Source organism: Indicator indicator, chromosome 18 (genome assembly GCF_027791375.1).
Source record: "Indicator indicator isolate 239-I01 chromosome 18, UM_Iind_1.1, whole genome shotgun sequence".
Taxonomy (NCBI): Eukaryota; Metazoa; Chordata; class Aves; order Piciformes; family Indicatoridae; genus Indicator; species Indicator indicator.
Window position 1 is genome coordinate 2,842,446 of NC_072027.1, and position 25,874 is coordinate 2,868,319.

A 25,874-nucleotide genomic window follows, 5' to 3' on the forward strand; every position below is an offset into this window, starting at 1 on the left:
TCTTGCCTCCTGGCCCCCATTCCCACTGAACTCACTCAACTTTAAGCACATGTGTAGTGCCACTAGGGTTAAACACAAGTTTAAATGAGTTCTTGGAATGAGGTTGTAGCCCTCAGCATCTTCCAGAACTTGTGCTCATTGTTATTTACATACAGTTCTCCCACAACACCTTGTGTTTTCTTTAGGAAACAAATGTTCACTACGTTTCAGGGATTATTCCAAGCAAATCTGGAAAGACACACTGCCAGAGCTTAAGCAACAACTTCAAATGGCACAGGGAAAGCCCAGAAGAAATGGAAATTTTTTTTTGCAATGTGAAGTTCAAACAATAACCAAATACATGGAAACAAAACCTTTCTGTTCATCAACTGGTAAGGTCAATTTATGAATTAAAATACAAAACCAATAGCTGTCCCCAGCAACTCCATTGGACATAAAGGAATGACAGGCCAGAGATACTGATACCCTCCATGCAAATTAACCTTTGCTTACCTTGCCATAGCTCAGCAGGATTATCCTCACCAAGACAACGTTAATGTGAGCACCCAGGGACTCGTCGTGATAGATTTCATTAACCTGCAAGAGAGTTCAGCACTTTAACCACGGTGCTGGCAAGAAGCAACTAGGAAAGCAATGATGCAGCAGGACCTTTCATGCACTGTCATTAAGCCAAAGATCCTATATGAATTGAGGAAAACTCCACCAGTGTGAGAGGGAATGTTTTAATGTTTTCTTCTCTAAACTTTGTCATAGCCTCCCAACAGGTCTTAATTCAGGAAACCATTTAACATCAACACATCATCACAGACCTCATAGTAACAGGTATTTAACTGCCAATCTAAATGGACTTACACCCATCGTGGTGCCCCTACACCACCCAGCTGAGCTGCTCTCAGAGCTGCTGTTGCTAAGAAGGAAGATTCCCAGCTACCTCCTAACCTCACCCCAGCTCAGTGTGCCTGCTGATCCCCGAGCCCAGCAACCCCAGCAAAACCCTGAGTAGCTGGGCAGGACCATGCATGGGGAAGGGAGTAAGTGAGCAGAAGGACAGACAGGACCTCTCTCCTGAGAGCCATTTGCTGGATCAGCTCAGCTATAGCCTGTAACTCTTCCATCTGGGACCCATCACATCACCCTCTGACAGGAGGATCCAGCTCCCTCGCAAAGCGTAGTCAGGCACATGGGCTGGCTTCATTGGGCGTCAAACCTCATCAGTGTTAAACTTTGCCAGCAGAACAAAAGCTACAAAATGCCAGCAAACTTAAGATTCTTATTTTTTCTTTCCTTTTTTCCCTCTCCTGGTTTTTTTTTTTATTTAATTTATATTAGAGCTACGTAACTGAATGTGCACATGGGGAAGTCACCCTAGAAACCAGAGAAAACTGCAACTATTTAAAGAATGAAATGCGGATATATAAAGATTATTTAGGAAACGTTGCTACAAGCAAGCTAGGCAAATATTAACTGTTGAAGAGGCTGATCTAGGCATTTGGTGATGAAGACTGCATGAGACTCAGCCAAATGGCAGGGGTTTAGCTTTACAAATTAGAAGAGGCAGATGAGATTCCCTGCAAGGCAAATGTCTTTCCTAAAGCCTCCTACCCTTGGCAAAGGCTGCACCACACTGGACTGCTTTGCTGGCTGGACCTAAAATTCAATTTATTCCTACAAAAGGGATTCATTACTACAAGCTAATAAGTAACTTTCAGAAAAACCTTTCATTAGAAACATAGTAAATAACATCCTGTTTCTTCAGTCAGCCCTAGTTTTAATGGCCCATCTTTTATCTCTGTAAAAATCATTAAAACTAAATACATCAGTGCAGGCTTTGTTAAGCAATCCCCACTGACATTTTAAAGTGAATTCTAATTAATTTTATCAGTATTTTTGGATATAAAAGTCTAATTTTATGCCTGGTAAATATCTGAGTTTTCAGAGGTCCTCAGCTTCCTGAGCTGTTCTTAGGAGACAACGTGGCTGAAGCACAGCTGCAGGAGCAGACTCACACCCTGCATCTGCCCAGGCACCTGAGGAACATGCTGTGGGATGCCTGGCTCCAGGGTCAGCACTGCTGACTGGTTTATATCCTTGACTGCAGGATGGTGGCTGAGGAGCCCATGGCTATGACTGGCTTCAGGGGCCATGATTTTCATAGCAGTGTAGAATGAGGTGATCTCTTCAGATTTGCTTTACACACAGTACCTCTGGAAACCAGACCACTTATTTCCAAGTCAGAACAGGAGTTTAGAAGACTGACTTTATATTTCTGTATTAAAAAAAAGAAATCTTTAACTTTTATTTTGAGGACCATTACTGACCATAAAGAAGTAAAACACCAACATGCATTTAGCTTTACAAAAACCCTTTCACCCAGGAAAAAGACCCTTGCATGTTGTCAAGACCCTTGCATGTGCCTCATTCCTTGTACAGAGAGCACACGAACCAAGCTGAAATAAGCTGTAAATTACCTATAAATGAAATAAATACTGACAAACTCCTGTGTATAGAGGGCAGTAAACACAGCATGTAAACAAGCATTTAATTAGTTCATGAAACATAATCCAAATTGCTGCACACTGCTCTCCATTAGCTTCCAGAATTTAACCTAAGCCTCTCTTAACAATAGTGGAGTAAGGGAACAACCCTCTCTCTGCTGGTGCCAAAATGAAACTTAAAATGAAACTTGGCTTCAAAATCTTGACAGAACAGAACTGAGACACTGTTTGACTGTTCATGCAAATGACATCTAACAAACAAACTGTGAATGAGCAGAAAAGCACCAGCAGTGTAAAAAGCTGCTAGGTTTTCTAGGGATACTGGATTTTCTGCAAGACACTGAGGCAACTCAAAGCTCTAGGGCTTGGTTTTATTAATAAGGATGAGTCCAAGTCCTCTTCACACAGCAGCTGAATTGAACCCTCTGTAGCTTTATCTAAACTAAATGGTGGCTTCACTCCACATAGACAATATGCTGAAATAGATGCTTTTCTTTTCCTTTTTTTTTTTCCCAGGATGGCCTAAATTGTACCTATTTGTTTCAGGAGGTTATCAAAGATAGGAGATCTAGGAGACTGAATGTTGTGTTCTCAAAGGTTCTGTCTACAACTACCTGAAGGGAGGTTGTAGCCAGGAGGGGGTTGGTCTCTTCTCCCAGGCAACCAGCACCAGAACAAGAGGACAGAGTCTCAAGCTCTGCCAGGGGAAGTTTAGGCTCGAGGTGAGGAGAAAGTTCTTCACGGAGAGAGTTGTTAGACATTGGACTATGCTGCCCAGGGAGGTGGTGGAGTCACCATCCCTGGAGGTGTTCAAGAGGGGATTGGATGTGGCACTTGGTGACATGGTTTAGTAGTCGTGAGGTCTTGGGTGACAGGTTGGACTTGATGATCCTTGAGGTCTTTTCCAACCTTATTGATTCTGTGATTCATGAAAAGTGCACACACCAAAAGGGCCTCCACAGTCCCTAGCTCAGAGTCCCCACATTTCCACCTGTTATTTCAACAGCAGAGCAGAGTTAAGTTAATGCAGTTCATTGCATAGGGCACAAAATGATCGACCAGCCTGTGCAATTGGAAAGCTCCAGCCTCTCATCCACTACAACTGCTGAAACATTTGTTTCAAAGCAGAGATAATCATACAATGGAGGTATGTGTTCAGATGTCTGTGTAATAAAGACACACAAATGGGAAAATGGTTGCCTAGTACTTTTCCAGCAGGACATCCTGGTTTATATCAACCCTAACAAAATCAGAATCCATCTCCTGTTGTTCTTAGATCAGTAAGCCTAAAATTACGTTGCTGCTATGAAAAGAAACTACACAGAGACCATCCTAAAAATCACAGCTCCTGAACTGAAGGCAGTGAATGCATGAAACCTTGTTAGATGTCCTACAGTGATTCAGCATTTATAGAGGGTGATGAAGAAGGCTGGGTAAATCTCAAGGAATTCAAAGCATGGTGAAATACAGTAAAGAGACTTTCAGCAAGTTACTGTAGTTCACACACTATTTTGGGATAACTTGGGTTTATTTTTCTGGGATACTTCCATCAAAGCAAAGCATGGATTTCTATTTAAAGTTTCTCTTTAGAAATCAGGCTGGCACAGATTGGTGCAATGTAAGAAAAACAAAGACTTTATTTAATTTTTTCTTCTGTTCCTTTCTGCTTATCTGATAATTATTCTGTCCTGAGTGTGTTTCAAGTCAGCACAGTAAGTACATAAAATACAGTAAAAAAAAAGAAGCCAACTAAAGTCAAGCTGAGCATGTGTGAGATGCACTCTGCTTTGTAAAAGAAGCACTGTAAAGGTTTCTATTATTGAGCAAAGTAGGGCCCAGGACTAAAAGGGAACTTTGAAAACTTCTGTAACAAATATTCATAAAGAGTCTGCAGTTTTGCTAGTGCTGGTGCAGAGCAGGTTACCTGCCGATAGAGCTGGCAGGATTTTTAGGGAAGGATATTCTGCATATTTTGGCAAGTCATTGGCAAACTCATGCAGTCTGAAGGAGTTCCCAGCCTTGCAAAGTCTGTTAGCATCAGCTATGCAAAAGCCAGCCCACTTGATCACACCAGGGCTCCATCCCACTGACCCTTGAACAGCTGAGCTCCTCCCGAGGTGCCCCCTCTGCGGCTCCACGCGGTGCACCGCACGGCTGGGTGAGCACCGCCTCCCCGGGCTCCCTGGGCACACATCCCCCTGATGGACATCTCAGAGTTTCAATCTCTGCCTACCATCAGCCCCAAGCAACTCCGAGCCAGCTACAGCAGCCATCAGAGGGCGTATCTAAGCGTTTGGAGAAGGCAGGATACAAGATGCAGTTTACACATCTGGCTTTCCAGCCACCACAAACTGCTGATCCGTCCAAGCCAATTAGACTGCCCTCTGATCACCCAACATCCTTACTTAACTACTGTGGCAGAAATCACTGGTGGCTACGTGCTCTCAGGCAGAGAGGGGACCATGTATGGATGTGTGCCAGACTGACAGAAGAGGAGCTGGACAGCATCAGCCCCTTCCCTATGGGATGGCAGAGCTCCTGGCAAGCCATTGTTTAAGGCCAGCCTGAGATGCAGCTCATTCATCAGACCATAATTATCTGCAGCAAAGCTTTGGTGCCTGGTGGGCATCCAGTGATTGTCTATTTCTGTAAGAAATGACTGGTTTGAATTACAGAATAGGAACCAGAAATGTCATGGTGGATATTGAGCACAAACTCTTGTAATCTGACCCTTCCCAAAGTGTTCCCCTCTCCCTTTATTTCTCTGTGTTCCCACTTCAAACACCACTATCCTCTTCAATTTTCATCACCTCCATTATGCTTTTGAAGATCTCAAACTAACATTTCTAACATTCCCAACATTCCCAAGGCTTCATCTTAATCCCACAGGAATAACATTACATCAGTTCCTCGAGTGAATAAACGGTGGTCACACAGAAAGTCATCATGCAAAATCCAGGGCTCCCAGTCTCTCTTTCTAGTCCTTACAAGGCATTTCCTCATTTCCTCAGAGAGGAACTCTTTTTTTTCTGAAATCTTTGCTGAGCATCAGAAGAAGAAAAGAATAACGAAAGCACACAGCACACATGAAGCTTAAAGGTCAAACTGTGATCTCAGATTTGGAAAACATCTATTGCTCTGCTCAAACCCACCAGCAACAGGCAGGGTTGGAAGGGCTTGGCAATGGACATTGCAAAGTGGAGATAAGAATCTGGCATTTTGTATGCAAATTCAAGTCCCAGTCCTGATTCACCTTCCCTGGTGTAACAGGCAATCAATGTTACCAGGTCCAAGTTAGCTGCTTCTGATCAAAATGAAAACATTCCCCAGAGCAGATGTGCTGGCAAGGCCCTAGGTAGCTTCATGTTATGGGTCTCTATCTCATCTTTGACTGTAACATTGGCTACAGAAAGGTTAGAGACTTTGTTTTCTGACTTCATGGCCAATTTATTTTTCCTAGTTCCTCCCTCAGGCTCTTGGAACACCTTATTCTTGCCCACAAACCACTGCTCTGAGAAGGTTCTTTAAACACTGTAAATTACCTTTGCACCAAAAGACTCAGCATTCTGAATTACTGTCTCAAGATCACTTTAATAAAATCAACTACAGTATGGTAAAATAATTAAGGAGATTCACTTTTTCTCTTACTCCAGTGGACAGGGTGTGGTGTCAATGCATTGAATGCAAATCTAAGTGTCAAGAAAAGCATCTAAGATTTGAAAACTGGTATTATTCATGATGCATCAGACAAACCACACTGTCACAACTCCAAAGTCCCTAGCTGCAACCTTGACAGCTAAAGTTCATGTTGGCATTTGGAGGAAAGGAAAAAAAAAAATCTTTCAGTAGTAAGCAGCCTCTGCTTCAAGGATGGTACCAAACTCTATGTGGTTCCCTCTGCTATGTTCAAGAGGGCAGCAAGGAACATTCCAGTTAATAACAATGAGCAATGCTCACCTAATTGGCACTGGCAATAGTACCCCTGTGGACACGAATAAAGCCTGTAAGAGTTGAGAGAGGGCACCTCCTGCAGGAGCTCCTGAATGCCCAATCCTGAATACAGCTTCCACTGTCATGTGGTAGTCAAGATAATGGACAAATACAATGCCCTGAGACCTCATCAGAAACTGTTCTTCTCACTAGACACAGCTATTGGTCTAAACCTGGAGTTAACTCACATTTATTTTCAAACAAAATAGAATTTGGCTATTGGCACCTGAAGCTCCTCAGATGAATAGAGCTGGACTTGCACTTGTTAGCTGTGAAACTTCTTAAGAGTTAGTTCAGATCTGAAGTGTACATTCTGATAAAATAAACTGATTTGAAATAATGACTAGTGCTGTTTATAAGTTATTCCATTTTTTAAAATCCAGTCAAATCTATATTACTGAAATATTCTTCCCCAGGCTTTATAGTTTTAAAAGCACGATCCTGCAAACAGGGTGCACCATTATTTCAAAGAATTCAATCATCACTTTCTTTTTAACAGCCTGAATTAGCCAGGCTTTCAGGGTTTCATCCAATTGCCAGCTAGAAACCGATGGCATTTCTGCCCTTTCCTCTCATTAGGGACTTGCTGTTCTGTACCTGCAAATCTTCATCCCTCATCAGCCAGAGATAGGAAAGCAGAGATCTCATCTATAACAGCAGTATCATGTACATCCTATTAAAGAGGATGAATAACATATTCAAAAGTGCCTCAGGGCCACAATTTCAAAGACATGTGTACTATTGAAAGATGCAGGTGAAAGACTTCTGGGACTTTCCAAAACCCCCAGCTGCATAGCTCCCATGGATTCCAATTATTCAAATGAAAAGTTGTTTAATGTGTTTGTTCTGGAGCTGAAGTTTCACCTAAAGACTGGGAGAGACATAAACCCAGGGGCTAATTTTTAGAACTGATTTTTACTGGTTTCAAAAACAGGTGAATGTCTAACTATCCAGATAAATCTAGCTCAGAGTGAGGCATAAATCCTATTTAAGGTCTATCTCTCTTTGAAATAATGGCAATTAGGCAGCTATCTACTTCAAGGAGATGGGGTTTAGCATCACAAACATTTTGGTGCTGTATCTATTAAATGGATGTAATAGAGACTAAACCTTAAATATTGCAATATCACAACTTTTAAAGGCATGGAAAGGAAATTAAACAGTTTTGCCCCTGAAAACTGCCAAATTATTTTTAAAAATTACATACTTTTAGACATAATTCTTCCAGAAAACACACAAGGATGACAACTGCCAGCATTAGAAAATGGGATAGTTGAGGAACTGAGGAATATTGTGGAGGAATAAAGACAAAGCATACAAGAAAAAGTTAAAACAGGGGCCTCAGTGAGGGAAAAACAAAACAAAACAACACAACACAGTTTGAGGAGGGGTATGAAACCTGAAGACTTGAAGTCCAGAAAGAGGAAGGACTTTGCTATCTGGAATGGCCAGACTATTGTGAGCTCACATACTGCACCTCTGCCTCTTCAGTAAGACTATTTTGAAGATAACCATCCTGGATGTGACCCTAAACACAGGATTGCAGAGGTTGAAATAGTCACCCTAATCAGTACTGCAAGGTAAATGCACTGGTGAGGCTGAGGTCAGCTGCTCTTCCACAGCAGGCTGCACAATGCTGAAAACTATTTTAAAGAGGGTTATTAAATGAGCAGAGAACTTCAGCCCTGGGGATGACTACAACCAATACCCACTTTAGCTCAATAACTCCCATTCAGCACCCTGTTCCTCCTCCCTAAGTGTCCTGCAGTGAAATCTTTTTGTTTCCCAGGGAACAGGATAATTCTCTTTCTATTATTTCCAAACACTTGTCTGAGCAGATCAATTCCCCAGGAATTTTAGCCACCTTCTTGCTGAAATTAAATCACCTTCCACGTTCTTGAGTAAATACAGAGCTGCAAGATACAGGCCAAATCTCTCCCTTCTGTTGCAATGCTCCTGCGTGCTATAAATACAACTTGTGCAATGTGTGGGCTCATGCTTGGAAATGCAGAGGACTGTGCAAGCTAATCTCCTTCCCAGGAAAAAAACCAGCATGACATCCGACAGGAAATGGTGCGAGCGAGCGATGGCCGAGGGGCTCTGAAGTGAAAACAATGGCATAATTTCCAAAGATGGACTGAAGGTCTCCATGCTGCTGAGCAGAGAAAAGAGAGGATGTCAAGAGAAACCAAGGTTTTTATATGAGGAAACGACTGGAGGATGAAAAAGGGGTGGCAAGAAGCGGAGCTCCCGCGGTGACCGGCTGGTGTACAGGCAGGCGATGCACGGCTGCAGCCCTGAGTGTTAAAAATCCTCTGGCATCTGTCACCATCCCTTGGGGAGTGACTTCATTTCCAAACAGCTATGCAAGATAGCCAGGACCCCAGAGCCCTGTGCTTTCTCACTTTATGGCTTTTAGGTGTGGACTGTAACACATCACTTAAGCAGCACAAAACAGATTTACTGAGCGTGTCATTGTGCTGGGCTTGAAAAAAAAAATAGATTGTTTGGATTGGGTTGGTGGTAGGGTTCCACCCAACATCCCTGGGAAAAGTTAACTGAGGACAACTGCTCACACCACCACACTGTGAAATCAAGCAAAGAGGAGAGAAGCAGCCATACTGGGAACTGCTTCTGGAAAGTGACATCATGTCTCCAGGAGAAGGGAGGATTCACCTGGGATTTATTTCATTTCTGGAACAACAGAAATTCAGCTGTTTGATCACCTCTTATCTCCAGTGAAGACTCCACTAGTATTTGATTCTCTTACTGTGCATTCTTTGATTTTATCCTTACTATCTCATTACTGCAAGAAGCTAACTGATTATATGCTTACTGCCTTGTTACTGTACAAAGCTAATTGATTACATCCATAAAACCAGCAGGGTACACACAATCTGATGGTTATGGGAAGATCTTCCACCAGATTTAAGACAGAACCTATTGTAGCTGCCCCTTTTTTCTAGCTACCCTCAGACCTACACATCTCATTAGAAACCCACTGCATCCATGTGACCTGTAACAGCTAGAGACCCCAAGGCCAACTAACGAACCCAACCAACTATTGAAGAAAGTAGAAGAGAAGACATTGGGAGCATCACTGTGTGAATTTCAGCAAATGAGACCACAGCAATGTTCTTCACAGAAGTATACCTTGCATCTATCTAGTAATGAGGGCAAGAGCTGGAGGAGCTGCCAGCTGGAGTTAAGACTGCCAAAGGGATGAGAAGTTCTGCAGTAACAAACCTCTCTTGCCTCTCTGTATTGGAGCAACACTTGGATAGCTGGAAGCAGAACTGGTTACCATCACCCATCCCTCTGCTAAAATACAGACTCTAGAAAACAGCTGAGTTCTGAAGAAGGAAAGAACAGGACAACATTGATGACTGCCACAGACTATCCAGAGCCTCCTTGAGAGGCCCTGTGGATTTCAAACAGTTCCTCCTCTTTGGACACAGGAAAGGGACAAATCCTCAGTCCCCAAAAAACACGTTCCTACCTCAGATCTCCCAACAGAACTAATACTGCCTCTGCCAAGAGCTGCTACAGCCCTGTGGGTTCAGTTACACAGGCTGCACTTTCTCAACCGCTTGCAGAGACAGGATGCTTGAGAGTTGTAATTTCTTACAATTTGTGTGTTGGATGGTTTGCTAAAATTAGGAAAAAGTATATTCCACAGCTGCAGCATTTAGGGCTTCTTTACCATTACTGTATATTTTATTTTTTTAAAAATAGGTTTAAGTGACATGATAAGTAAGGAGTCCTGTTTCATCTATTTCAGCCCGCTTGCCACATTCCTGGTTTGGCCTGTTTGGCTTGTTAATTTAGAGATGTATAAAACCATCTGTTTCACTGTAGACTTTGTTTTAAGCCTCAGAGGAAACGGACCACACGAATAAATGAAATTGACTATGTCCTTTCTGTAGAATATATGTATTTACAGCCTCAGAGCAAACACTAAGCACCCTACAACTCTAATGTTAGAGTAGGTTTTTAACTATTTACAAGACTGTTATAAAAAGTCATAGAATCATAGAATGGTCAGGGCTGGAAGGGACCTCAAGGATCATCTAGTTCCAAGCCCCCTGCCATGGGCAGGGACACCTCACGCTCGATCAGGTTGCTCAGAGCCACATCCAGCCTGCCCTTAAAAACTTCCAGGGATGAGGCTTCTGCCACCTCCCTGGGCAACCTGTTCCAGGATCTCACCACCCTCATGGTGAAGAATTTCTTCCTAACATCCAACCTGAATCTACCCACTTCTAGTTTTGCTCCATCTGCTCTAGTCCTATCACTACCTGCCATCCTAAAAAGTCCCTCACACCAAAGGGACCAAATCAGTGTAACTGAATTAATATCACACAAAGGATTTTCTTAAATCATACTCTCTCTCTCTCATTGAAAGTGAAAACCAGTGACTTTCTACACATTATTAAAAGAATATAAAAAAGAAAGAAAACCACAAGACTCATGATTTAAAAAAATATATCTTGGGAAAAATACTTCCCAGGCAAATGTACCTAATAGCCTGGATTTCTGTCCACACATCTAATACATAATGCCAAAAAAGTCACCTACAGATGCTCATCCTCTTGCCATGACTGCATATGTCATGTCAAAACCAGAGCAGGCCTGCAATTTCTTACTCAACAATACTTCACTAAGAGCACGCATCACTGCCCCTATAATTGTTACAGAAACGTGTTTTATTCAGGAGAAACTCCTGTTCCAGGTAAGAATGAGAAGGAAGAAAGTCACCCCCCAAAATGAGTTATCTATGAAGGGGGCTATGACTCACAGCCAATTTTTGGCCAGAAGAATAAAATATATTTTGATTTTGATCTATAAGAGAGATGAATTTTCAGAACTTGATTCTTTTCCCACATAATAGAGTCCTTGCTTACCCACCAGTGTACACTAGGGCTGCTGTGCTGATATTTACCAGGGAGAAAAAAAAACGTTTTTTTTCCAGATATAATATTCTCTAGTGTGTCCTTTCATCATGACCACACCACACAGTCTGTTGCACAGATCATAGTTCTGAAGATTAAATATTTAACTAAGGAAACCTAAAGATGTCAGTCATGGAATAAATGCTAAATCAGCTTAAGGAAGTTCAGTGATATGCTGCATAACATTTCACTCAAGTGAACAAGGAGTAGGTAGGTGGCCTGGGATCTAAAGTGGTTGCTGAGGAATCAAAGAATTTAACTGAGTAGTTTTAGAAATGTTTAAGCCAATCGAAGTTTCTAGGAGAATCTTATTTGAAGACAGTTCACCAAACCATTTTTCAGCAGGGAGCTTAGGATAAGGGAACATACAACTGAAATGTAATGACTTCCATGAACCTGACCCTGACCCTGTGCCCCCATCCACCAAAGCACATAAGCAGGACTTCAAACATTTTAAGAGTCCTGCAGTCAGCTTCCTCCTTAGCCCTTTTTTCTTCTTTTCTGCTTTTCCCCTTTCTGCTTTTCTACTAGTGGCCTGGATTTTCCCCCTACAGTTATTTTATCTCCTGCCGCGAAAAAACTCTCTTATGCCTTACACAAATGGCTAAACCAACCTCCATTCACCCTCCCTTCAGTGCCTTCCCACAGGGTGGTACTCACAATGTTCATCAAGGTCAGCAGGTACTTCTGAACGTGTTCTTTCCCATGGAACTGAACCACCGAGTCATCAACCCCCAGAAGCACTTCGATGTTGTAGTCATCCTCCGCGGCGTGCCTGCGGGAGCGCTGCCTTGACCTCTGCACACCCTCTTCAATGGAGCTCAAGACGCTGTCCAGACCATCCAGGTGAGTGAGGTTAGCTGCTGAAACCAAACACAGAAACAAGTCCTCAGCCAAAGAATCTCAGGCTCAGGTCTCAGCTAAGCTTCCATAAATTCAAAATAGCAATGATTGCTGTGTTCTGTGTGTCCTAAACCAGTTACTAGTTTCATTTAACGTCAACTAAAAAACACCTAAGAGGGAGAAAAATCTGACCCAAAGGGGTTTTACTTTGCAAATAAAAAGTGATACCTTCTACAAAGCAGTGTTGTGTAATGCGTACAAGGCCAGTAGGAGAGCAAGCCATACCCATGCCTTGATGAGAAGAATGAGCTGCTTGCAGTAAAACACTTGTTGCTGAAAAGTGCTTGTAATAAAAATATGCCACTCGGAGCTCTTATGCTACCAAGGATACCCATTTCAGAACAATTAAAGACAGACACCACACTTCTAAATCTGATCCTACTGCCCACAGAATCCCATTTCAAAGCAGAGTAGTTGCTAATTCAGCTCTCTTTTTTCCTACCCAGGCAGGTTAGTAACAAACCAGTCCCTCCCACTTCAACACATTAGCTCCTTTCCTAGACACGGACATGCACTTCAACAGTAGTGACAGGGATCCTCCTTACTGTTACAGCCCAGAAACACAGTTTAGATATGAAATTAATTCATTTATGGCTACGCTCACAATTTTTCTTTAGCAGCTTTTCATCCTTCATTTCCAATTTACCACATCACTTTGCATCACTGTATGTCAAAACCCAACCCATCAGGCACACAACAGCAGCCAACATTATTACCAATGATGTCTAATAGCCCTTGTGATATGCAAAGCACGTTCTCTGACAGGCTGGGACACGGGTAATGTGGCACCTACCTACCAAGAACTAACATGAAAATAAGAACTCTTGACATTTCACCCTATAGAATAACAATGACCAGCGTTAATATCATGATTAGCATTTGCATTACAAGAGTACTGGAAGCCCCAGCGAGAACCTCGTGATTTCAGAGAATGTCAGGCAAAGACTTGCTCAGAGAGGCGAAGAAAGGCGATGAGAGCGCCGTGGATTGAATAAAGGCTCTCAGTGCTTGGTCCCCAGAAACACAATAGGAAGCAAAAGAAGGACGCTAAAGCCATCAGCTTCAAAGCAGAAATAAGAAACAACTCTTGGAAATGTTACAGAAGTGGATTCTCCATCTTCATTTATTGAAGTTTTCACATCAAAACTGGTTGCTTTGGGAATGGATGAATGAGTCACCAGGTCACTGTGCTCATTACAAAAGTGTCAGTGCCTTAAGAGTGCTGCTTCGAGCTGCCATCTCAGCAGGTCCTGGGCAATGTGCAGCCTGAGCAGAGCCCCCCACAGCTTCCCACAATGGTGACAACAACATACTAACTTCTACAGCCTCTAGCTGCCAGGAGGGATGCAGACCTGGCCCCACTGCAGTGTCCCTCAATGTCCTGTGTTCCAGGCCGTGCTCTATGTGTGCAGTGCACAAAGTGGTGACATGCTCTGAGCCTCCTAAAAGAAACCTCCAGTCAAAGAACAGCCCTCAAAAGACACATTTGTTTGGACAGCTCTTTGCCATTTCTCCACCAAGTTCCAAGGACATGCTTGTCATGAGACTTCCAGCTGCAGACCACCACACTGCAGTAGCAGAGCTTCCCTCACTCATTGGACAGACAGAAGGCCCCATGCAGTGGTCCTTACAAATGCACAGAGACAAAATGTCCTTCTCCTGGGATGGCAACATTTTTTGTGGCTAATAAGCACAACTATCGTGCTGTCATTGTCAGCCTCAAGGCTCCCAGCAGCTTCTGCTCCTGGGGCCACAAGTTTTTAAAATTAATCTGGTGAGAATCAGATGATCCAGCATGAAAATTCACTCTTCACGCAGAGCCCAGCTGTCACTCCCAGGCTGACCATAGAGGGAGAAGGGGTCTGGCCTTGCAGTGATGGAGAGAGCTCTTTATCAGGGCTCAAAGCCTGCCAAGCAGCCAGCTTCAGCCCTACCTCCCTCCAGTGGTTTGCACCACTGGGAAAGCTTCAAGTGTTAATCCCAGCTAGCACCCAGAAGTAATTACACAGATATCATAGCAGTCTCAGGGGATTTCCCATGGGATCCTGGGGTAATCACACACTCATGACCTACAAGGCAAATCACAGTTACTGTAAAGTTTGACTATAATCTTTGAAGTTCTCTAGAAAAGTACATCTTGGCTGCAGGGGCTGCAGGTTGTGTCCTCTCTCTGCTGCTCACAAAACACTACAGCAACCAGGAGCAAGGCCACAGCTACCAGACCTGCTACTGCAGAACAGTGGTGCTGGGTGGGGGGACGAGCCTGAGCCCAGCCCTGCAGCTGCAGATGGCCAGCTCTGCTGCTGGGGGTGCTAATACTTTGGCGGAAGGTTGGCTGTCAAAAAGTATCTACAGCTTTTGTGCTTTCATTTCTTTCTACTATGTGTCAAAGTCAAACCAACTCCTAGTGCGGTATCTTTATTCCTGCTGTGAGTAAATCAGCCAGAGGCAAAATGTGATCCCTACCATCCTGCAGTGAAAACTGCCTGTCCTCCTTCTCTGATCCTCACTTCATCACTGTCACACCACAGCCCTCACAGTCCTGCTGACTCCTGAGAAAAGTTATCAGGAGGTTCCCCAGGAGTCATTGTGCTGCCAGTGGATGCCAACCAACTACTTTAAATTTTGTTTGGAGCATAAAAATTCCCCACATCCTCATTCACCTTCACTTCTTGAGTGTCACTCTCTCAAGACAAAATGCCCAGTGGGCACTGGTACCTCTGAGGCACCAACCCAACGTGCTTCCCAGCAGAGAGCAAGCCACACCAGCTCCAGCTGGCACTGGAAACATTCCAAACCCAGCAGCACAGCTCAAAACATTTACAACAGTAGCTGTAAGATTTTTGATTCCCACAGTGTCCTTTCCCAGGAAGCTTTCATGGAATAGTCAGGGATGCCTCCACACCCTGCCTGACCACACACCACACGGACTCCCCCTCCAGCGCTGTTTTGCCTCTCAGGCTCTTGGATGGGGAACTGTTGCATTTGTTGGCCCATGCTGTGCTATACCCATATTGTACTTGCTCCTAAATGACAGCTACATTCAAATCAAATTAATATCCATATCTTTCTGCAGAGGGAGTAAACCAAAGCTGCATCTAAAGTAAATGAGAAATCTGTCATGTTTTGGCACCTCAGCTTTCCTTAGCTAGCATCAATCACTTTGTTGTATCACTGGACTGCTAGCAATATGCTAGAAAAGCTCATGAAAAAGAACTAAGACACCAAACTCCTCCTCCTTCACATTTGCCATGTTGCCTTCCCTCTGGTCACCAAGACACTTTGCACAGTAACATCCCAAAGGTCATCTCAAACTGCACTGTGTTTCCCTAATTCAACCCAAGGTCTCTCCATCAGACATTCATTTTCAGCAACTTTTGCTAAATCAGTGCATCAGCCACTAATTACTGGTGCCAACTTTCTTCTCCATCTCCCAAGAGCAGACACTTGGCATTTAGCAGGGGCTAACAATAGCCTGTGTTGAAACCATCTCCTTGCCCCACTAGGAAAAATTCACATTTGTGAAAATTAACCACTGAGAGACAAGGGTGTGCTTCTCTCTTGTGCTGCTCATCCAGAATAAGTCAAAAGGACAGCAGCTCTGTAACAGTTCACCCCAAAGCCCCTCAAAACTCATCTTTTTTTCTAAAGCCAGCTAAAAATTCATTTCAGTAATTTTCTCCCAACAATGCAGAACATCTTCCAGAGAAGGAATATGAAGTGCCCAAGTTATAAAGAGAAGGAAAACCTTTGCTTCTGGCTTAGGCATGAAATTAGGAGCCAGGCAGCCAGACAGGTGCTTCTGCCCCTGCCCCAGGCTTTGCCCAGAGTGCTGGGAGGTGCAGAAGGCAGCCAAGAGCTGGGCAGCAAAACTGCCAAGGGAAGTGTGTGCACAACCCTGCTTGATGCTGCAGTTTGGGGGGGTGATTTGGGTCTCCTCCATTTTTGCTGGCTGTCAAAGCAGCAAGTGATCCTGACTGCTCCCAAGCAGCAAAGTCCTGGTTATTTGCTGACTCAAGAACTAAACAATGTTTCCAGCTGTGACAGCTCCAATGATGCGTTAATATATGTGGAGCACATTAAAACCCAAAGAGGACAGATTGCTACACTGTGCAGGAGCAACTGCTTACAGCATTACACATCAGACAGGATCCTTCTCCTCTGCTCCCTTCTCCTGAGCAAGGTGCAATATCCCAATCTTTTTACAAAAACTATTCCACTTTTCAACCTGGCCTTTCAGTTTTTATATCTGGGCTCTACCAGAACTTCCACATTCACTGGGGCTGAATATTCAGGACCCTGCACCATGCAGCCTGGCTCTCATCCTCACCTCTAGAGCAGGCAAAATTCACACTGACACAAACATCAGTTCTGCCTTCGCAGGTCTTCAGAAGAATTCTCCAGCTGTGAGGTTTAGGATGTCTGACACCACCTCATATTCTGGGGAAATTTTGCCTTGTTCATTAATCTTTGATATCATGTGCTCTACAGAAACCTAATTACATGACATCTCCTGATTCTGCCTTAGCCATCATGGCAGGCAAAGCTCAAACAGATGCTGTGAGTTAGTGAAGCATGAGCACGCTGCCTGCCACGGAAACAGCCTCTTCCTGCGTTTTCTGTCACTGCTTTTAGGACATCCACCCAAAGCACAGTTGCTGCCTTGCCATTTCATTTTGCTTTGATTTTTATCATGATTCCTTTCAAAAAGGCTCAGGGAAATATGGCTGCACCTAGAGCTCATAAAGAGTCCCTTACAAAGCTGCTGTACTTTAATAGTACCAGCTTTAGCCTTCCCCAGGCTCACAGCAGCAAGATTGTCGTAATAAAGCAGTTTCTAATTTTTTTACCTCCTATTTCTGGTGGGTGCAGAGACCAGGATGGGCAGATGGAAGACTGAGCTGCATGTCATGTTCACAGCCATCATCTGCAGCTTGTCAAAAGAGCAACTCACTGGACCTTCTTTCCAAAGCTGAGCATGCAGCATTCAGCCTGGCCAGACACCATTTCACATGCAGCTTGTTTGCTTCTGCGGACACTTCATCTGTCACAGCAGCAGCAGACAAACACCTGAGCCGACTGCTGAGTGCCTTCTCTGCAGCCTCATGAGGATCAGCACTTCTGATGGGCTGTTCTGTTGTTCATCTCCATTCCTGAAACACACTCCTGAAGGGACTCCCAGCTTCCCATTCCCTCGTGCATCTTGCTGCAAACCACCAGGTTTGGGTTTTTGTTTGGTTTGTTGTTTGGTTGGGGTTTTTTTCCATTTAATGGCAGTGACTCAGCAGGGAAGGCCAGCTGGAGCTCATCTATACATGCAGCACTCAGTGCAGAAGCTTGGGGCACCCACCCTTGCTCAGCTGCACTGTGCTGGTGGCAATGCCACACCAAGCCTGGGACTTAGACCACAGCGTCGGCATGAGGCCATTTACCACTTGGTGCTGCAGACACAGGAGGACCAGGCAGTGTGGGAAGGAAGCAGAAGGAGGGAGAGTGGACTTGCTTTAGCTCTCAGCTTCCCACTGGTGAAGCAGATCTCCACCTCTGGAAAAAAGACCAAGCACCCTTGAGAGGTGGCAGAAGAATTGCCCCCTTGGGAGCTGCACTTCCAATCACAAGGCATCGTTCTGCAACCCTCCTTGCCACTCTTGTGCTGGAGGCTTCTGCCACGTCTGTCCTCTGTGATCAACTGACTCCCCACTTAGCCTCTTCATGTATTCTACCAACATGTTAATTTGTCTTCCATGGCAAATTGGAGCCCACTCTGTGGAGGCTGGGGGCAACAATAAAGAGTCAGCAGATCTTGCTTTTTGTCTCCCAACAATTTTGTCTCTCATTTTTGGGGTCCGGGTTTGCATTCCAGTTGCACACAATCACAGTGTGAATTTCTCTGACTTACTTTCATTTTCTGAAAAATTTATTTCTGCTGGTTTTACAGCCCTGCTCACCTTCTTCTTTGCTTTATGTTTTCCAAACGTCTTCTATTTGTCTTTCTTCTTCCCCTTAACCATCCTGCTCAGATACATTGGTCTTTCATAATTTATAAATCTTTTTCCCATACTACAGTCTGCATTTGGACCCTTCTGCTGTAGATCATTCATATGAAAACTGGGCAAAATCCAGCAAGGTGAATTAAAATGTAAAAGAACTCCTGTGAGGGGAAAGCAAATTGGAGAAGATCTAAACACCAGAGGCAAATCACACACAGTGCCCTGGGTACATGATAAAAAGTTAGCTCTATTCAAAAGGCATCCCATGAGGACACTGCCTCAACACACTTTGAACTTGAAGCTCAGTTTCCATAGGATTCTTGTGATTTCTTGAATCACAGGTTAACACAGGGGCTGCTGCTTGGTAAATCCTTAACCAAGAGCAATTATTGCAGCTTTGGGTGTGTATTCAAACTCCTCCTCTTCCACTCTTTTATATAAACCAAAAGCAAGACCACACTAGTAGTCTAACAGGCCAGGCATGCACCAGGCATCCTTGCTGAGGTTAGGAATCCTCGTCCTGCCCTTATCTACAAAGAAGCAGTAATTGAAAAGGGATCTTTTGGGCTGCATGCCTTGCTAACCATATGATCTCATTATGAGCTCCCTGCTTCCTGAATTATGGTAATGCCATTTCTAGTCAAATCACATTTCAACACAGAGCCTGCTCCACCTTTCATCTGTCCAGAAGTTTGTCATGGGTGTCAGAGTAAGCTGGGTTGGGCTCTCAAAAGTAGGTCTCAGGCTCCAGCTGCAAGAAGGGCAGCAGGTAGGGCAGCTGAACAGGAGTTCAGCAGGACCAGGAATAGTCTGGCCCTGGCATTTGAAATCAGGAAGAGTTCTAAGTATTTAACAATACCTCAGGCACTGTGTATTTGGGCCTTTAGAGAGCAATTCTTGCAAACTGCTTAGAGCAGAACAGTTGTCCCATATTTGGAGAAGGAATGCACATTTTTGTGAACACACAGGCACAATCCCCCTTCCCTTTCTTTCTTGTCACCTATACAACACAGAATCACAGAATCATAGACTGCTCTGGGTTGGAAGGTCATGTAGTCCAACCCCCTCTGCAGTCAGCAGGAGCACCCTCAACTAGATCAGGTTGCTCAGAGCCCATAGAATATCTCCAGGGATGGGGCCTCAACCACCTCCCTGGGCAACCTGTTCCAGTGTTCCACTACCCTCATGGCAAAGAACTTGTTCCTAACATCCGATCTAAATCTGCTCTTCTCTAGTTTGAAGCCATTGCCCTTTGTCCTATCACTACAGGCCTTTGGAAACAGTCTCTCTCCATCCTCCCTGTAGGACCCATTCAGGTACTGGAAGATCATTATTAGGTCTCCCTGAAGCCTTCTCTTCTCCAGGCTGAACAACCCCAGCTCCCTCAGCCTGTCCTCATAGCAGAGGTGCTCCAGCCCCCCAACCACAGCAGCTTTAAATCTCAGGACATGCTCAAGTACCTGCCTGAATCAGTTATAAAGAATAATCAAGCCAAAACTTACCAAAGTGGACAAGAACTTTCAAATCTTGAAAAAAAAAAAAATCAGAACCCAAACCACGAAAATTTGTCTTTTCAGAAGGATAAAGCAATTAACACAGTGAGGATGGCCAGGTGGACGCCGTGGCACACGGCCAGGTGAGAGGCACTAAGAATAACCACAGCTAGATGTTGCCAAGGAGATATTTTCTGGCACGTCACAACAAAGAGAAAAGGTATTACAATACCTAAAAAGAAGAGCTGAAAACTAAATTGATCTCATCAAGGCCACAGTCACACAATAAATAACATAAAGATGAGAGATAATTGCACTGTTAAAAGATTAAGTGAGAGAGAGGTAATGGAATACCCTGGGCTAACTTAATGGTCAAACATATTGTGTCACAATTTTAACTTCCATATTACAACATAGTAGTCAAAAAGGAGAAATTACAGAAATGGCAAAGCAGGCAGGCAAACCAATCTGCCTGATCTGGCCGAAGTGGAGCTGTTGGACAACTGAGTATCTTTTTTTTTTTTTTTTTCCCTTCCAACAGCAAAAGTTATCCTTTGGAAAATGTTTTAGCTATCAACTTCACCAAGGCAAACACAGGCTTCACAATTTAGCAGCAAATAATGAATGAGGAGGATATTTGTCACTCACTAGGCTCAAAAAGGGGCAAAGAAGCAGCTGCTCTGTAGAAAACTGATTTATGGGCCAACTTCTAAGTTCCACTGATTTAATTGATTGCACCTGGAAAATGCTTGTCTTGCAACTCTTTTGGCAAGTCACTATAGCAGGCTGTATTGCAGAGCCTGCGACTTGCAGAGCGTTGCCTGCCCAACCACCTCCCACCTGCTCAGAAAGCTCCCAGCTCCTCAGCCCCACCTCGTGCCCCTGCAACACCACTTCTGTTTTACATGACTCATGTGGATTTACACAGGGAGCTCGACGCTCTCCAGCTCATTTGCAGCTAATGCATAATTAAACTGCAGAGTTCAGCCACATCTCCACGCAGGCACTCAGCATAGAGTGAAGCTCCATGAAGCTGTGCTAGGCCTGAGATCCCACCTGATGGCCCAAAGGTGGGGCTTGCTTTCTTCACTTGCAGCTTTAACAAAGTGTTTATAGGCTATTTGTGTCCAAGTCTGGCACTGAGATACTCCAAAGCCCGATCCATTTTCCAAACGTGATTAAATTACAGCAAATTAGCACATGAAGTAAGCTGTGGCCTGACCCCCTGGCTTTGTAGGGGATGTCTAACAATCTCACTTGCATTTGTAACAGAAAGAAATACCAAACCATGGCCAGGACCTGAATAACAACAGATTACAGAGGATGGCAGCTGTGTCTCCATGAGCCAGCTATTCTGCAAGAAGGGGAAATGCTGATTAATTGCAGCTTAACTACCAAACACTATGAACCATTTAGGTCAAAAAGAAGAAGAAGAAGAAGAAACAGAAGAAAGAAGGGCAATTTCCTAGCTATGGCAGGGGAAGGAAGGAAAAAAGAGAAAAAACAAATAAATTCGTAAAAATAGCTATACATCACTGGAATTACTACTGAAAAATAAGGCTGAATCAAATACATTGCTTCTTAGCCATAACCACACAACCGCAAGTCTTGCCTGAAGTGAAATGATTCCAACCTTTTTATACCTGACCAAAGAGGTCTCCTTTCAAGTCTCAAAGTTGCAAATGATACAATTCAATGTTTTCAGTGTTGAGTATAACAAATACAGCATAAATCTCATCAGTGTAAATAAATCTATCAGACAAATGACAATGCAAACAGCTCCTGCGCTTCTGTATAATCATAATGATCTTTTAATTAGACAAAGCAAACAGTCTGCTGGTTTCACCTTGTGGGGAAAAGCATAGGAAGAAAGTTTTTCTGTATTGTAAGGTGAAAAATCTGTGCAATTTCAACCACCTTTAAGTTCAACCAGCTTCTTGTACATCTCTGAACTTTGTGCAAGAAATCAACAGTTAGTCAGATTAAAAAAAAAAAAAGAAAGAAAGAAAGAAAAAAATTAACTTCATTTTCAGAGGAAAACATCATCTGGGCAGCCTGAGCAATAGCAATGTGATGTATGACACTTTGGCCACTTGGACTGGCAGGATTTGAAGCAGAGTAAGCAGGAGTAATAATTTTACCTATGTTTTGAAAATATCATTGTTGCTAAATCTGCTTGGACTTTCTGCAATAACAAAAGCAGCTGCAGCTGATTAGAGACTGCAAGAAAGGCAAAGCTAACTTGGAGGACACATGCATTTCTTAGACTTAAAAATGACAGTGAAAAACCCTGAAAGAGAGGAGCAGTCTCTGCTCCAGTGAAAGCACATGAGGTTTATTCAATACCAAGGTGTTTCAATATCCAGGGCAAAGGCTTCTTTTTGTCATTTGTACAAGAGCTCTGAACCTGTCAGGCCCTCTAAAAGGCAAAGGGCTAAACGTTGCTCTCCCTATTGCAGCATGTGGGTGGGAGACAGGCTCCTGACAATGACTGAGAAGAGATGCTTCCAAAATGCAGCATTTTTCAAGAACATGTTCTAGGGATGGAGAAAAAGGAAAGGAGGGAGGAAATCAGCTGGATAAATTTTTTATGGATACCAAGACTCTCTGGAGAAAAGGCAAATGAAGAGACAGAAGTTAGAACAACACAAACTCAAAAGAGGAAAGTGAAAAGAAATCATGACTGTTCTCCCTGCTGCAGTTTCCCACTCTCCCTAGGAAAGCAAAGCCAGGGGTGGCTGCCACCTCCTGTCCCCCAGCCCTGAGAACTGCAGCCTGCGAATAGCCTCTGAGGTTCAGAGAGCACAGGGATGAGAGCCTAGGCTGGCAAAGCAATTCATCTCCCCAGTGAATGCAGGCAGGGTTTTAATGTTCCTTTTTCAAGATAAATTTAGCATGAATATCTGCGGGCTTTAGAGGGATTAGAGGCAGGTCAACATGCAGTTGTTTAGTTTTCTGGCAGGTCCAAGATATTTTTAATTCCTTTTGGGTCAAATGAACTTGAATACTGAATTTTTTTTTACAGTGAAGAAACAAACAAATTACTTCAGTTCAACTGAAATCACATTTTGCTCATTTGATATGAAATCCAGCACCTCAAGTCTCAACTCAGAGACTCACTTAAAAAATACAAGACATTTCAAGGAAAAGAAGGGAAATTGTTTGCTTCAAGCCTACTGCCATGAAATCCTTCAATGTTTTTAGAGTTTTTCTTTTGTTACCTGTGTGAAGTTCAGTGAAAATTCAGTGTCTTTTATCAACAACAACAACAAAAAGTCACCCAACTCAACTCAATTTACTGCTTTCCACCACCTATCTCCCTTACTCATGGAACATCATTTCAGGACCTCTGCATTTTTGTTGGATTAGTCACATACTATTGATAAACAAGCTGGACTTGGTGCTGTCTGACCTGTCCTGCGGATTGGCTTGCAGCCTCATCAAACTGAGGTCATTTGTCTACAAAATAAGCTGTAGCTGCTGGGATGCAACACTCCTTGGCAGGCAGTGGAGAACCCTCTTGCAGGGACAAATCAGACCCACTGCACCTCAAAATAAAACTCTTCCAAGAATTATGTAAGAAGGCATTTGTCTATCTCCTGAATTAAAGGCAAGATCATCTTTGTGTAAATAAGGCTCAAAGTGGTCAGAAATTGCATTTGTATTCACTTTGCAGAGTGCTATAAAATTGCTTTAGTATTAATGGCTACTGTGCTCTTAGTACAGAGAAGGAAATCAGACTTTGGGAAGTGAATGCACAATGTGCAGTAAGAAGGGCTAAGAAGCCTTTTGCATGTATATGCACACATGTAGAGGTACATACCCATGTAATAATTGCTAAAAGGAAAGAACTCTGTGTTTTAACAAGGTATGAAGGGGCTGGAGGGTTGGTGGACAACTCACCTGTTAGCTGAAAGGAGTCAAACACATTGGAAAGCTGTCAGAAACAACAACAAATTGAGACATGAGATTTTTTAAACTTGGTTAAATCTTTTTTAAGTGGTGCTAACTCAAAATGATGCTGAAAAGGGCAGACAAATCCATGGCTGTTAGAGAAACAGTAGAAGCTCTTACAAGTAAAACCAGACAGTTGCTCCAAAGCTTCAAGTAGCTTCTGCTTCCTGAACTGGAACAGCATGCAAAGCCCATTTGGCTTCTAACCTGTTCATTTTGCAGAGTAAACAGGAAATGTCAAAGTCTACACCAAAAAAACCTATCAAATTGCCTCACAAAGCTGTTGCTAGAGTAATCAAGAAGTTAACTGAGAGCCCTGCTGACATAAGTGGTAAAGGCTGCTAGTAATTAACACATTCTGCCTAACACTGATAAAAGAGGAGCCACTCAAGATCCAAGTTTCTGAATTAGTTACAGGTTTTACCCCAATACTGAACTTGGATTAGCTGAGTTCTATCACCTGTTTCTACCTAATTATGAACTAAACAAGCTGCTCCAAGTTTAAATTGATTATAAAAATGCCAGTGATGAGTTCAACAGTGACCACAGGAAGAAGTGAAACAAATACAAAAAAGCTTCCACAAATCGTCAGCTGTCTCACCATAGCTTATGTTTCATTTTAAAAACCAAAAGGTAAAAAGCTGGCCACAAATATATCCATCTTTATTCTTTAAAAAAAACAACAAAAACAACAAAAAACAAAATTTGGAGGTAAAATCCATACAGTGCAAACACACACTGTGCTAGCAGAAGTAGAATGGTCCCCTCATCTGAAGCCAGGACAGACTCTTGTCTTCTTTCAGGTCTTGCTGAGCAAGAAAGTATCAATCCTTCAGCTGTTCAACAGAAAAATTATTTCTATTTTCCCATTACCTTAGAAAGAAGTCTACAAAGTTAAGCAGCAAAGCTAAACACCAACTGAAGAAATAAAGTGACAGTGTAGCATGGGGGAAGGCAAGGTTGTAGGGTAAAGCACTATGTTTTGGTAGCTGAGGGCAGCACAGTTTGGGTGTCCAGGTTCCTTAAACAGATTATAGCACCCTATGAGCACAGCTTCCTACCTGTCTCCTCAGCAACATAAGTACCACAAAGCCTGTCTCCTTCAGCCCACCTCTGGTATCTGCCCATGCAGATCTGAGACCACAAATCAGTGCTGAAAAGTAATGCTTTTGAAAGTCAGACAAAAGAACATTTGCTGTCCAACAACAGCACAACTCAGTTATGCAACAACAAAAAGGTGAAAGTACCACAGTCTATAAAGACTCTGCTTGGCTTTGCTGCCCTGGAAGCCCCACTGAGTCCCCAAGCATTCTTTTGGACTTGCAGGACTCTGCAAGCTCTTCTGCAGCGTGGAAGCTGGACATGTATTTATTGAAGCTGACACTAATCAATACCCATCACTTCCTCACTGGTTGCAACTTTATTAGAAAAATTATATCAACAGCTGCTACTGCCCCACTGAACTTCAGAAGAAAGCAGAGGGTTGCAATGAGAGCAGTGCTCTCATTGCCTGGTTCTGTAGTTTATCTTCATCTGAGCTCCAGGCTGCCTTCAGTCCAAGGTTTCCCATCTGACCTTTCTTCTCTTAGGACCAGAGAATTTAAATGTATTACTTTTCCACTCTTTCCAACCTACTTCTGGCTAATCTTCTTTAAAATTTCTGAAGCATTCAGGAAGGCTTCTTACATTCTGGTTTTAGTCCAAGGTGCCTGAGTCTGAAACACTGCAGTGCAGCTGGACAGCTCTTATGTTTTGCTGAATAACTGACCCACCAAAAAAGAAAAAAAAAAAAAAAAGATTTTTCAGAGTGAAGGGCAAGCTTTTTGAGGGTTAAAAAAGAAAAAAGAATAACTAAGAATAAGGGAGCAAGGACTCACGTTGCTTTCAAGATACAAAAAATGAGAGGATATGCAACAATGGAAGTACCTGGAGCTGTTTGTCTTCCAACAATAGAAGCCAGCTCTAGCTTGTGAAGCTGCAAACGTTGCACAGTTAGTCTGTGCCTTAGTTCTTTGAAGTATAATGTGCATTAAATGAGTCAGTTCACAGAAAGAGCAGAAGGGCTGCACCTTGCCAAAGAACTGGAATCAGGAGTTT

The 25,874-nt window shown here is 43.2% G+C and overlaps 1 protein-coding gene across 1 annotated transcript in view; it reads right to left on the bottom strand.

Annotated features, from left to right (window-relative positions):
• ADAMTS2 (ADAM metallopeptidase with thrombospondin type 1 motif 2) overlaps window positions 1-25,874 on the bottom strand; it is a 185,604-nt gene that overhangs the window by 45,895 nt on the left and 113,835 nt on the right. The window contains exons 4-5 of the mRNA XM_054389354.1: window positions 12,098-12,300; window positions 493-576 (exon numbers count right to left, since the gene is read on the bottom strand). Of these exons, the coding sequence (XP_054245329.1) occupies window positions 493-576; window positions 12,098-12,300 (287 nt within the window). The remainder of the gene's footprint in view (window positions 1-492; window positions 577-12,097; window positions 12,301-25,874) is intronic.